General features: G+C 38.3%; 1 protein-coding gene across 5 annotated transcripts in view; it reads left to right on the forward strand.

The window, feature by feature from the left end:
* The window catches only part of LOC122088797 (flowering locus K homology domain-like), a 15,698-nt gene extending 2,298 nt beyond the window's left edge, over positions 1 to 13,400 (forward strand). For 4 of the 5 annotated variants that reach the window (XM_042658127.1, XM_042658125.1, XM_042658126.1 and 1 more), the window contains exons 2-7: positions 1,098 to 1,387; positions 7,346 to 7,598; positions 10,955 to 11,103; positions 11,244 to 11,522; positions 11,851 to 12,045; positions 12,885 to 13,400. In XM_042658127.1, coding sequence (XP_042514061.1) covers positions 1,106 to 1,387; positions 7,346 to 7,598; positions 10,955 to 11,103; positions 11,244 to 11,522; positions 11,851 to 12,045; positions 12,885 to 13,064 — 1,338 coding nt within the window. In that variant the 5' untranslated portion in view covers positions 1,098 to 1,105 and the 3' untranslated portion in view covers positions 13,065 to 13,400. The remainder of the gene's footprint in view (positions 1 to 1,097; positions 1,388 to 7,345; positions 7,599 to 10,954; positions 11,104 to 11,243; positions 11,523 to 11,850; positions 12,046 to 12,884) is intronic. The other variant, XM_042658124.1, reaches the window with a different exon arrangement.
* The last annotated feature ends 1,316 nt before the right edge of the window (positions 13,401 to 14,716 follow it).

Consider the following 14,716-nt stretch of genomic DNA (forward strand, 5'->3'; position numbering starts at 1 on the left):
GGGAGGGGGAGGGGGAAGGTTGGGGGCCAAGTCACAAAAGAGAGAGAAGAGGGGGGGGTGGCAACTCACTTGAATGCATCATTTGCCACTCCGATAGTATAAAAACTTTCAGGCTAGGGTGGGGTGGGGGGAATTTCCTCCTTGCATGCTTGGCTCTGCCCATGCTCTGGTGCTTACATGCAGGCTTGGTGTCGGGTATAATCAAATTGGATTCCTGTTGGTGGCTTAGTTTCCAAATTTGTTCTTGCATTGGTAATTTTTCCTGGGCAATAGTAGTCCACTTCTCTGTTTGTGTGTGGGTTGGTGGGTGGATATTTGTTGCCCTCAGTGGTGGTCTTTAAGTTGGGTCATCTTGATTTCTGTGTGAGGTGATGTTACTTCCAAAATAACATATTGATGGCTACACCTATATGTTAAATTTCCTTGCCATTTGGGCTATATAACCAACCATTTAAAGGTTTAGGAAGCATTCAAAGTTTCAAATCATCTACCACCCTTTAAAATGTGCCCAGATACGCACTTTCTTCTTTGACAAGGCTAGGGCTATTGATGTCAAACTCCCAGCTTGATATGGTGTACAATAAACATGGTTCCTTTCCTGTCAGTTAGACTACCAGATCCATGTGGATGCTTTCTGGATCACATAATTTTTGTTTCTAATTAACTTAGGGGAAATATCTACCTCAGCAAGCGGCATAGGATATGCCAGGCCTCTCTATCTGTACCTCTTTCCTCTCCTCCTCTTATTGATGAACTGTGTTCCGCACTCCCCATTGGCTGGCTTCCCCACCCTATTGGCTCACGGAACCCCTGTCCCGAAACTTAATTGGGAAAAGATGAAGCCTTCTGATGGAAATACACTCATGTTCACTTATTTTGGATTGTAACAGAATGTTACAGTAGCATTCTTACTGCTTCCTTTTCTTGGATGCTTTATGAATAGGACAGATAAGTAAATTTTGTCTTGGTATCACTTTGACTTCTATTGTTTAGCTTTTTCCTCGTAAAGGGATGACTTTTGCATTGAATTTTCATAAATTTTATTGTTTGGTATTGGATGATTTTATTGACTGGTCTCCAATGTATGGATTGTCCAGTGCAACACATGGCTGCACCTGGGGAAAGTTTTGGTGAACCTGATATGACTGTCACACCTGGGAATTCACATCCTCAACAAAAACGAGGGTGCGATGATGATTCAGGAGTTTCTGGCGGTGAAAAGAGGTGGCCTGGATGGCCTGGGGAGAGTGTATTCCGATTATTGGTTCCTTCTCAAAAGGTTGGTGGTATTATTGGCCGTAAAGGAGAGTTCATCAAAAGAATGTGCGAGGAGACGAGGGCTCGTATTAAGATTCTTGATGGTCCTCCAGGCACTTCAGAAAGGGCTGTAAGTTCTTTTTAGAAGGCAATTTAATTTTAATGGGATTTGAGAATAAACTTCCAGTTGAGGTATTTTGGATGCTCATATAGTACCCCGATTTTATTTATTGGTGGTGTCATCATTCATCTGGTGTTCATTTTTAGCTTCCAAGGCAGCTAAAAATTTTAGCATTGTATATGAGCTTCCTGCATGTGTAGAATTGTATTATGAAGGCATTTTTATTTTCAGGTGGCATGTTTCATTAATTAACTAGCTCATATGGTTTTTGGTTCTCTATTGCATGAGTATGGTTTTAGTTGCATGCAGATATTGTGATATTTGATATAATTGGCACTTGATCACCTGGTTTCTGGCATCCGTTGATCTGATGGATACCTATTACATGCTCCTGTGTGGGACATGAGGCGTCCAATGTTGTAAAGTTCTCATCTTCCACTCACTAACGGCAGATATTTTGGAAGGCCTCTGAACTAATGTCTTTCTATTGAGGATACTTGACTAGCAATCTGATACAGTAATAAAAGATCAAAGAATCTCCTATTTCTAGAAGTCATATATATTAGTGATCGAAAAGAACGATAGAGAATATCACCAATAATAAATATCATGCTAAAATTTAAAATACATGTGTAATTATAAAAGAATTACAAGGGTAAGAAAATAAAAAAGAATTGTCACATTAAACAAGGCATTAATCCAAATATAGTGCCTTTTATCACAATGACTGAGATGAATCTTTGCAGGTTCTGTTCGCGAACCTAAGGCAACAAATCAATCACCAAAGTGACTCCACATTAGAAGAACCACAGGTCCAGGTTGCAGGGATCAGCATTGAGCATTACAAGTGCTGAAAAGTAGATCTGATTAAGCACTCAGAGATACCTTGTAAGAACATCTCAACCAAGAGATCTGCGTTTTACCTGGTAACTTCAGAACTTGGTCGACTGATTCTCGCACATGATCAAACTCCTTCAAAAGCGTCCAATCATAATTAGTTTAAATATATGTGGAAGATCATTCTTAATCACTCAAATAAAATGCTTCCTAGATTTGAACTGAATATATTCATATAATAAGAAACTCAACATTATTTAATCAGATCACTGACTGAATTCATAAGAAGCCTGTATTATTAATTAGTTTTGAAGGCAGATGTATTAGGCATTATCATTTTCTAATTTGTCATATGAACAATTTCCTGTATCAAAGTTCTACAATCCATAAAATGCTTCTAGGTACTAAACTTTTTTTTGGTGTTAATGTGGAAGTCAAGATTCACCACCTAAAAAGGGAAAACAAATCTCTAATTTCTTGACATCTGTCCGGCTGGCTCTCTCTATGTTATTAGACAAATGAATGCTTGATGTATTTGTAGTTTAGAAAACCCACTCCCATCTATGGTCTATAACCTGAAATGTTAGTTGCACATTCTCTTGGTATTGATAAAAGCTATCTTTGTCCTATATATGTCAATGCTTGTACAGACTCTGCAATGTTTGGAACACTGGAATAGCATTCCTCTCTAAGCATTTGCAGTGATTGGCAGGTAACGTAGGGGTTCGGGTTCATCATTTGATGGATCCAACCTAAAGTATTTGTTGGATCTAATCTCTGGTTGAGCTGATTATCGTAACAATCTGATAATGCTTCCCAGGGCTCTTGTTTCTTAGAATATGTAATTTAATTGTGATTGCATCTGTTTGGTTTGCATTTTACCTGGACTATCACCATGGTTTGACTCATTGGCTTGGATTTGGGTCACTTGAGCATGTATTGTGAATTATTCACCCACCCCCACCCCACACAGTTACCCCCCCCCAAAAAAAAAAAAAAAAAGAAAAAAAAAAGAGAAAAGGAAAAAAAAGAAGGTAATATGAATTGTTACATTCTTCTTTCTTTTCAGAAGTAGGCTAGGTTTCATCATAAATTGATGCATTTACCTAGTAGCAAATTATCAACATATGATTATACATTGTTATTAGCCAAATGTAGTTATCAAGTGGATATTGCATGGGAAGGAATTAAAAATGTGGTAAAATCTGTTCAAAGAAATGGAGTAATTTATGAGGCTACAATGATATCAGAAATGTCAAAGCTCTGACTGAAAAAATAGAAGATGCCACCACTATTATGGAACTAACTTTTCGTCTGTGTGTGGATAGTTATAGTTATCTGGATTCTGGACTGTTGAAGCTCTCAGTCTATTTTTCTGGATAGCCAAGGTCCTGAAACCAAGTAAACTTTAAGATAATTCGAAAAGCTGTGTCTTGATGTTAATGGAATTGATGGGGGGCTTATGTTTTTTTATTGAAAAATATGCTGTGGGGGCCGCAATTTAAAAATGGTTGGGTATGATATAGGCGGTATTGGGTGAATTTTTCTAAAAGCTGTTGTTATGTTTTGATAGATAACAAAGGGATTTATTGAGCAAGAACTAGGAAAAGGTATGAATCATAGTGTACAATAACAACCAAGAGAGGTCGCTGCCAAGGGACCTACAATAACATGATTCCCTATTAACCCCCCTTGCCAAATTTTCTGCGACTGAATTGGCTGAATGAATCATCCGTGACAATGAAAAATTTTCCTCGAGTTCTAGGGTGAGTTGTGGATGGGTGGGGTTGTTGAGGAATTGTTCTTGTAATCACATGGACGGGTATCTGAGACAAACGACCTCATTAGGAGATTAAGATGGAATATCAAAGTAGCAGTGTCAGTGTTATCAATTCTTCACTTAATTATGTGAAAAGTAAAGTAGAAGATGCCCTATCATATAGAGTTCATATGAGCACATATTGATAATGTAGTGCATTTGCCTACCATGTATCAATGCTCCCGAAAGGTAAGTGGGGTCCATTGAACCCAAATGGTGCTCTCTTGAAAATCAACTCCTTCCTCATGGGTGTAGACGTGTAGTCACTTTCATGTTCCACCCCCACATTTACTCTAGAATTACTTTTAGGTTATGGGTAGGAAAACATGATATCTTCTTCAAAATAGGGGGAAAGAGTATTTGCACTTCCTACTGGGGTTTCTTCTTTTTTGTTGGTACTGTTTGTCGCTCTACTTTTTTGTTTTTAGTTTTGCTCCTATATTTTACCTTTTGAGCAAGGTTATGCTAATGAGGCTTGGGAATAAAGTTCTTGGCTCCACAAGTGAACTGCTTGTTCATTTGGAAGCCTAAGTGTGCTAATTCTATTGCTTGCCAAGTAAGGTAAGGTGTGTGAAGGTCTGGGGTTTGCTTTACCATTATCTGGGCTTTGGTTTGTTTTCCCAGTTTGGGGTTTAACTTTGGGGTGCAAACTCTCTTTCTGTTGTAATCTTGGGGTCTCACTAATGTGGCCTTGTATCTTTTCTCTTCTTATCTATTATCTATTTATAAAATTATGTTGTTTATCTATACACACACACACACACACACACACACATAGGCCAAAAGTCTTGTGCACGGTCGCACACAGGACTTTGGATGGGGACAAAGCCCCTGTGGAAATGACAAAAACCCCCTCTCCCTTATTGTACAGGTCGTTGATGGGATTCATATGCGACCAAGCATGAATCCCGTCCCCATATTTAATATAATATATAAATGGGGAAAATGCTTCCCACGATGCCAGGGTGTTAATTCCCTCTCACATGAGGTTCTTTATTATTTTCTCTTTCCTGCTCGTACCATGTGGATGATACTGTTTCTCTGCATTGCTGTTGGTGTGGCATGCAAATTCCTTCCCACATTGGTGTTGTGGGGAACCCTCTCCCATATATATAATGATACAAAAATAAACGAACCAAGGATTAAAGTATCGGTATCGGTCGTCGTATCGATCGGCCAAAATTAAGATACGTATCGAACGATATCGTATCGTATCGGAGATACGCTAAGATACGTTAAAGATACGCACATAAATGGATAGGAAACACTTTTTTATACACTTTTGCATAAAAAAAAGTTATATATAACATGTATTATGCATAAACAGTAAATTGAGAGTATCGCACTAAGAATCCAAGGTTTGTAGTTGTCCCATAAATGTAAAATCCTTGTTTCTAACCTTGATTTCCACTTTAATTGGAGAGAAAAATGGTTGGCAGTAACTTTGGAACAAAAACACCTCAAAAAATTGTGTTTTTCTAAAAAATTACCCATTTTGGCCATTTTATGACCGTATCGGTATGTATCGGTCGATACAAATCGATACACACCGATACGTACCGATACATACCGATACGTATCGATACATACTGAAACGTACATTTCACTTCAATTTTGAATTTTTCATAGAGTATCGGTACGTATCGGTGAGTATCGATGCGTATCGGTGGTGTATCGGTGCGTATCGTAAGATACGTATCGATACAAAAGGGTTTTAAAAATTTCATGTATCGTATCGGCCGATACGGTACGATACGGACCGATACTTTAAACCATGAAACTAACAGTCCCTTCAGTTGTCATAAGTCAAGATCTTGCGAATTGCTTGTTTTGAGATTCAACTCAAAGAAGTGAAGTTTTGAAAAGTTATGTGGTAATTGACTCTCTCTCTCTCTCTCTCTCTCTTTTGTGGGTACGTAGAAGAATATATCATGTTTTATGGATGACTAAATCCTTTAATGGATGTGTCACTCTAAGTTTCCAAATGCAGTTTGATAGTACTATGGATTTCAAAGTGAGATATTCTAAGGTTTAGAGTGGCCCTGGAGTGAACGTCTGGCTATAAATGCATGTCTGTCCGTTGTTTAGCCAAAATAAAAAGGTGGACCGTGGACATGTTGATCTAGATCAAAGTATTACCACGCCTGTGTACATTTATAAAATTTATATTTGGCCCAATAAGGTTTTTAAACTTAGTATGTCAAACAAAGTCAAAGTATTGACTTACTATAAAACATTCTCAATATGTATTGATAATTCTCAAAAAGTTTCTGGAGATTTGGCAGTAGAGTGCTGGCCATTCTACTTGAAGAAAGACTTGGTACTTCTTTGGAGTGTTAGTCGAAGACAAGGGAGAACCCAATGTTTTCTTCGAGGAGGAGTACAACTCTTACGTCTCTACCTCCATACTGGCCAGTCTTCTTTACCCATTAATAATAGCAATGCAGAAGAGGTCTTTTAAGTAGATGCCGATTTCAATTGGTCACAATATTTTGTCAATTGAGTAGATGCCGATTTCAATTGGATTTCAATTGGGTTCACAAATTGTTCATTGAGGATTTCATATTGCTTAGTTTTAAAATAATGTTAAGAACACTATGCATATGATGCATGTGGAAATTGAAAGTAGTTTGGATTTGCAATTATACATATCAACATGTACCAGTTACCAATTAAGTAAGTTGTTACTTCGGTCTCTTGTGGGAATTGTCTTATTTTGGACTGTAATCGGCGGTATTATGTTCCAAAATAACAAACAAAAGAAGGAATAAGAGCTAGGGGGAACTGTAGACATGAATTTGTCTAATTGCATTAGAAGTTGGGACTCCTGACCTCACTCTTCCAACATTGTTTCTCCTCTTTCTGCTTTCCTCATGTCAAAACCGATGTCAACTGTATGAGACCAGACTAGGAGAGTGAATCTTGACTGAAATCTTAAGTGTTTGCTGTTGCTGGCCTGCTCCCTCTTCCCTATTTATTTCTATCCTACTTCACTTCTTTTGGGTTCCAATGTACTATCTTTATTTATAACCTGCTGCTACTTGTCTTCATTCGTGACAGCCAAATCTGGTGCAGCTTTGAACCCTTTCAATCACTTTTTCTTGGATCTCCGTTTTTAAGTAACCTCTTCAGATTTCTTTACTTATCCTGCATCATACTTTAATTTAGATATGCTTATTTAGCCATATATTGTAAGTAGAGGAAATGATATGTGGTACTACAATTCTTTGAAGAAAGGGATTTTATATACTGTTGGTGCTGTTACATAATCCTCAATATTGATTGTTCACTATTTGTTGCTGCTTCAAAAGGTGTTGATTTCAGCAAAAGAAGAACCTGATGCTTCTACTCCTCCAGCAATGGATGGCCTACTGAGGGTTCATAAACGCATTGTTGATGGTTTAGATGGTGATGTTGCTCATGCTCCTCCAAGTAGTGGTGCTACCACATCAACGAGGCTGCTAGTAGCTGCTACACAAGCTGGTAGTCTAATTGGAAGGCAGGGTGCTACCATAAAATCTATTCAAGAAGCTTCTAATTGTGTTGTTCGAGTTCTTGGGCCAGGTACACTTCAGTTCTGCTTAGTGCAATTATTGATGCTTGCTTTGTGAAATATCATTCCTGCCCATAATCGTAGTTGTCATGGTGTCGCCAAGGCGGCAATTTGGCGTCCTGGCAGAAAAAGAAGTTCATGGCAGTGCTACGATTTACGTGACTCACAAATGGCGGTCGTCATGGCACCGCCATGGACTCTAGGTCACGCCTGATTCACTAGGCGGTCGATTTTTTGTAAAATGTAGGGTGATTTTGATAGGGCTATGTTGATTTTTGATGATTTGATGTTGCTTAATGTTGGTTTTATATGTTATAGGATATATATTGTAGGCTTGTAGCATGCTATATAACTTTAAAAAAGAAGGGAAATAAAAAAGTAGCATAGTAAATAACTTTAGAAAATAGGGAAAATAAAAAATGACACATGGGTGATTTGACCGCCATGGCAACGCCATAACGGGCGATTCATCGCCACATCGATTGGCCACCCCTCCACCGCCTTTGATCGATTTGACGCCGTGACAACTATGCCCATAATGACTCGTTTCCTCTCTGGTTTTATTTTTTGTGGTTTATTTTGTCTATTATTTCTCTCATCCTGTATTGTGCTCTTGGCTTTGCTTGCTGGTTATCCTTCCTCCCATCCTCCAAGGGAAAAAAAAAAAGAGAAAAGAAATAAAAGAAGAGAAAAGAACCTTAATTTGCACTATGTTATATCATGTAGAACTGTAGATAGGTAGGTTAGGGGCTCTGTTTAGTCATATTAGTAGTCTGGTTTCAGGTTCTGGGTTTGTAGATGATTTTCAACATGTTACTTTTTCTGAAATTCAAGGTGTGACTTACTGCCCAGATATATTCCCTTTTTTTTTTTTTTTTTTTTTCGGGTGTGGTGGTGAGCGTGGGGGTGCATTGTTGTACAAGGTTGGACAATTTGAATCCCCTTCAAATTGTCTGCTACCTCCTTATAAGGATGCTGGAGAGAGTTCAAATGCCAAATATTTGATTGTGTGTTGGTCATCTTAATTTAAAGAATTGAAGGCACAGATGCTGGATGAATATGTAACAGTTGGCTGATTTTCTTTTTTTAAAGGCAATCTACTTTTCTTTTTTTTTGCTTTTTTGGGGTGGGTGGGGTTGCTTTTTTGGGGTGGGGGGGAGGCTAGGAGACTGATGCAGTTAAGGGTGTACAATTGGGCCAATTAGGCCTTTGAAGACTTTATTTTGGCCCATGGTTGGTTCTATGGTCCTTGGGCTTTTTATTTTTTGGGTTTATTTATGTAGTGAGCCCCTTTTATAAGCCCATAAAGTGAGAGTAAAGAATTAGTTTTATTTTTAAGAGTTTTGGAGCTGTTTTAGCTTGACATATGGGATTGGTATTTCATACCTGATTTCTTCCCTTCTCTTCTTCTTTTCCATTGATTACAAAGTTATTTTCTGCAATTCTTTTCGCTTTTCATATCAATTTTTAGTTCTGATTCTGTTCTTAGCATAAAAATACTATATTTTTGTGGTTCCTTGAATTACTACTCCACTTAGGAATTTTCTGGAACCTCAATCTAACCATTGGATTCTGCTTCCATACTTAGAGCAATTTCTTTCTGATCGGCTTCAAAATTTAAACTTGAATTCATTTCCTGTTTTTCTACTACAAGTCTGATTTCAGTTTAATCAATTTTCAAACGCTTTTTTCTAACGCTGATCTCAGATTTCCGACTCTTTTTTTCTTTTTTAATCAGATCCTAATGAGGGCCCATGGGCCACAAGGGGTGACAGCCCAAGAGGGGGTAGTGGGGGTGGGTGGGGGATAAGGATGTCTGACATCTGAAGGGGGGAGAGTCAAACCAGCGACGTTTCCCCTGAACTTGGGCCAGTGCGCTACTGCGACTGGCAACCACCACCATGCTAAGAGGCGCTTTCCGTTCGGACTATCGTTAGGCTTGTTATTGGGCACTGAAATCAATCTCTAATCTGGTTTGGCTAAACTTTTATTGATTCTCAGATTTGGGAATTCCTTCTTCAAGTAGGAATCTTCAGATCCTACTAAGAGTCTAACCGTTGGATCAAGCCTGATTCTCCCATTCAAATTAGAGCCCTTAACCAGAATTTTTCCTGAATCTGATCCTTTGATTCTCTGTTATTAAAATTATTTTGAAATCTGGTTTTATTCCTTACGTGCGATCCTGTCACAAGCTTATCTCCGACTGGATCTCATTGGTTCGAGAGTAGCACTGCATTAGGGAGGAGCGCATTTATACTGGCATATAGCCTTCTAAGGTCCAAGGGATTTTGCATATTTATAATTTTGGGTTCCACGGCTAGTGGATGTTGTTTATCTCCCCCTAATATAGTTTAATTTTAGTTATCAGGGACAGAAAAGAGGAAGAAAGAAAAATGCACATGTGTTGGCTTATCTTGTATTTGGTATGCTGGAATTTTTTAGCTGTTAGAGAAAAGGTTTGATTTATTACATAAATTCAATAAGTGTTAACCTTGCATTTCATATTCTTTTGTTGTTGCTGAGTGGCAAATATGGATTTCTGATATAAAAATAGCTAAGAGATTGCTAGGCCTGAACAAAAAGGAGATGAAGCATTTGCCTTAAATATTACATTTTACATGATGGATGGGTATTAGTAAACAAACACATCTATGCTTTCTCTTCTGTTGTTGGCCTGTGCAATTAGAAGCTGATAGTTGTTGCTTCTGATAAATATAGGTCATGGTACATCTTTCGAAATGATAATCCTGCAGCCCTGTTCTTACCCATCTTTGGATGATTATCGAATAGTATTGTTGTGATTCAACTGATGTTTTTTTGTAAACTCTTCTTGGTGGAGCATTATGCCACAGCATTTGTGAGATCCACTTGAAAGTTGACATGTAAAGTTTAATTTTGATTTTTTTTTTGTAAGTAAATCTGTTCTACCGAATCTGTGAACTTGTGTCTTGGAACTTGAAACAAAATTCCTAGTGTCACTGTGTCAGTGGCCAATTTTTAAGGCTGGGAGCTGGCCTGAAAGCTCCTTTATAGTTCTAGTTATGGGTTCTAAAAATTCAGATCTACTTTATCTTTGAAGGTCTAGTTAGTCTGGGTTGTTTTGAATGTGTTAATAATGATCTTAGGCTTCAGCTTCCCTGCTTAAGGATGCTACTTTGTGCTTGTGAGCTTCTTGCCCCATCCTTTATTTATTTATTTATTTTTATCTTCAATACCACAGTGGGGAAGAAGAAGAAACAATCGTTCCATCTATATAAGTTCTGGTTGTACATCAGAGTACGCTTATTTAGTCAATGTCATCGGATCATAGTGTACTGCATTTTCTTGGCTTGCTATTTTGCCTAACTATTCTTTTGAATTGCTGCAGAAGATCTTCCAGTTTTTGCCCTGCAAGATGATAGAGTTGTTGAGATACAAGGGGAGCCTGCAGGTGTGCACAAAGCAGTTGAGCTAATTGCATCTCATCTCAGGAAGTTCTTAGTTGACCGCAGTGTAGTTGGATTATTTGAAATGCATGTAAGTCTGTTAATACATCCTTTCGAGGCATAGAATCTTATGGCTAGCAGGTCATTTTTTGGTCCCCCAGATTTCGTGGACTAGAATATCTCAATATTTCAATTATTTGGGTTCAGTAAATATCTCTCTTTCTTTGTCAGATGCAAATGCCAAACTCCCAGATGGAGCACAACATGCCACCACACCAGTCCTGGGGCCCACCTCCTCAAGGCCTACCTCCAAATGTTGGTGGTGGTCCTGGTTATGGGGCTAATCCTCAATATATGCCTCCACGGCAACATGAGAGTTATTATCCACCAGCTGACATGCCTCCCATGGACAAGCAACCTCACCAGGGCCTGTCTGCTTATGGAAGAGAAGCACCTCTTGGGGCTCATCCTTCGGCAAACACACAGCAGCCACCATCGATCATTACACAGGTTTTGTTTTTTCTCTTTTGTTTTTTTTGTTTTCTTGTTTTTTTTTGTTTTTGTTTTTTTTGTTTTTGTTTTTTTTGTTTTTGTTTTTTTTGTTTTTGTTTTTTATCTCTGAGTCAATATGAGTTGATTTGTTAAAGGAAGTGGTGATTAGATTTTTATTTTGGTTACCACTTAGGAAAATATTTTTTTTGGGGTGAGGGGAGGGGGCTACTATGGAGAGTCCATTTCTATTGTTATTTTATTGTAATGTGCACAATGCAATTCTTCGGCTCTCAGGGAGCTGAATTGAGCTTAATTTGGGACTGAAGGTGTGTTTTGCGTCTTACAGGTCACACAGCATATGCAGATTCCTCTGTCCTATGCTGATGCTGTAATTGGGACAGCAGGAGCAAGTATAAGTTACATTCGACGTGCCAGTGGGGCAACGATCACAATCCAGGAGACAAGAGGTGTGCCGGGTGAAATGACTGTTGAGATCAATGGATCTTCCTCTCAAGTCCAAGCTGCTCAGCAGTTGATACAGGCATGTACTTTTGGCATTTGTCTGAACTCTTAATTGGTTCCTGTTCCTGTGATTGTATTTTATTTTGCCTTGTTATAGCTCTGAACCTCTGATCCATGTATTGCAGTGAATGTGCTCTTCTTTTGGGTCGATCTGGGCATTGCTCTAGTTGATATTTTAGAAGTTAACCACTTGTGTTTGCATCCTTCAGTATTCACATTAATATTAGTTTATTATTCCTTTCAGATACGTGAGGAAATGAAAGTTTAGTTTCTCGAACAAGCCCTTTTTGGTGTTGCTAATAGTCTTCAAGAAATTGATACTGGCTTTTCAGGATCTCCAGGGCCAGTCTGACTTTTCAGAGCATCTACTGCTACCCTGGATGCTCAGTTCCATCATCCTGATTTTCCATGGTTCATTGTCTGGGAGCTTTTGATTCGTAAATGGATTGCCTATTCGAATAGGCACATTTTCATACCATACAAACCAGATGACTGAATCATTTTTCCTAGAAAATTTACATGGTTTATATATATTATACTTGGAAAAACAGAAGAATCTTGCAACTGAAAAGGTTTCAACCCGAGGCCCTGTCCACGACCACTACACCTGCCACTTATGATGCATTTGTACCATGACACTAGGTGCTTATTTCACACAAATTAGTAGCAACTCTTACCACTTGATGACTTTTTGATTACTTTATTAAATTGGACAATTCAGACCAGTGGTTGGATTGTCAGACCTCACCGACCATCATGTCCAAACAACCCAGCAATAGATCCATTTTTAGTGACACTACATTTGACTGTTATCTTTATTGGATTTTCTGCTGAGAACAATTTCTTTTTTTGTCTCAGAATTTCATGGCTGAAGCAGCAGCCCCAACACAGAACCCAGTTGGGGGTTCTACCGACCAAGGCTATAATTCTTTTCCAGCGCATGGTTCTATGTATGCTTCTCCACCATCCAATGCAGGGCATGCAGGCAACACTGCTGGAGGCTATGGTTCAGTCTATGGTGCCAGCTACGGCTATTAGTAGTTGGTATCGCTGAGACGGTAAGTTTTAGGGTGGACTCACTAGCGAAAATCAGAGATATCAGGGGCAGTTACTACAGTGTTGTACTGAGATGCTGCTATTAGTTGTCTGCTTTTCAATTGTAGAAAGTCTGTTAGGTTTCTTCTGTACGCTAGGTGGACCTTGGGGTTGGGCCTGAGTGCTCTGCCCCATCCCTCAGTGATTCGGAAGCTGATTCTTCTGTACTTTTTCTGTTTCAATCATAACATTTTTTTGTTTTGTTAAATGTGGTCTAATGTTGAAAACTTTCATTGACTTCAGTAAATGTGGTTTAATATTGAAAATATTAACTGGATATATCTGCTTCTACCATTTCCCTTGATTTTTTTTTTTTTTTTTTTTTTTTTTTCTTTTTTTTTTGGGGTGGTGGGGTGGGGGTGATGGTGGAAAGTGTCAGGGAGATGAGTTGTTTCACATCTACCCCTTCTCTCCAACATTGAGAATGACTTGCACCTGTGGTAAGTTCCTACATGTGCTACCTCGAAATGTCCTTCCATTTTGTTTTGATGAGAAACATCACAGAAAGGACCTTATGGGGTCTGTTTTTAATGGGAGCATTCTAAATTCTAAATTTTTTTTTAGAAAGTATTGATAAGTCTCTCTAATATGTTGACTCTGAGTAGACTTTAGATGATGGATTTTTTATATAATTTTTTTTTTAATTCTACTATTCTACTAAGCGTCACTGGCACTAGCCTACTGGGTGCTAGTAGGGTTAATGACCACAAACTCCTACACACCCATTCACTCATATGCATACAACACGGTTGGATCTTGCAACCTCCTCAAATTGATCTCATTGTATCTTTAAGCATTTGCTTCAAGAATTATCTGAATGATTAATCTTTCTTTCTGCTGAATTCTCATGAGTTTTCTCGCTTACGTAAGGGGCTGTCATTCCTTTAGTTTGTTCTACATTTTTTACCTCTTGCAATCAAGAGCTCCATTTTATCTTTGCTTTTTCTATTGGAGGTCTTCGCCAGATCATTCTGGGCCATGAAAATTGACTGATTTATTTAAGAAGAGAGCTAGCTGATTAGCCACCAAGTTATTCCGATAGACCTTGCTTCTAGGTTTTCAAGGCGATTGGGTCCAGTGACAGACTACCTAATGCATCAGCCTCAAAAGTATTCAATCTAGTATCAACCATTGGAAAGTTTATGAAGTCAAAAACATATCTTTATCTATGATGGGAAGATTTGGAGACATCTCCATATGAACTGTATTGATTTAAAAAAGTTTATGATGGTTCTTAGAGATGAAAAGTTTAATGAAGGTAAAAACACTGTATTTGTGATGGAAAGTTTTAGAGAATGTAAGAAAAATCTTTATATGGTCTATATTGATTAGAAAAAGTTTACGTTAGAGTTTTAGAGAATTAATTTTGCAATTGTTAAAAAAGAAAAATAGTTTGAATAGTGGATATAGTTAAAGATATATATAACGGTGTAGTGACTAATGTCAAAGTTTGCAGCTAGAAAATTAGGGATCTTGAAAACTAAATCAATAAATCACGAACTTAGTACACCTTTTTCTGCGCTGAATTGGGGACTGTTTTGCTAGCTCAGCTCAACAACCTAGTTTTTTTTTGTGGGTGAAGGGGGGGGGGGGGG

Source organism: Macadamia integrifolia, chromosome 9 (assembly GCF_013358625.1).
Source record: "Macadamia integrifolia cultivar HAES 741 chromosome 9, SCU_Mint_v3, whole genome shotgun sequence".
Taxonomy (NCBI): Eukaryota; Viridiplantae; Streptophyta; class Magnoliopsida; order Proteales; family Proteaceae; genus Macadamia; species Macadamia integrifolia.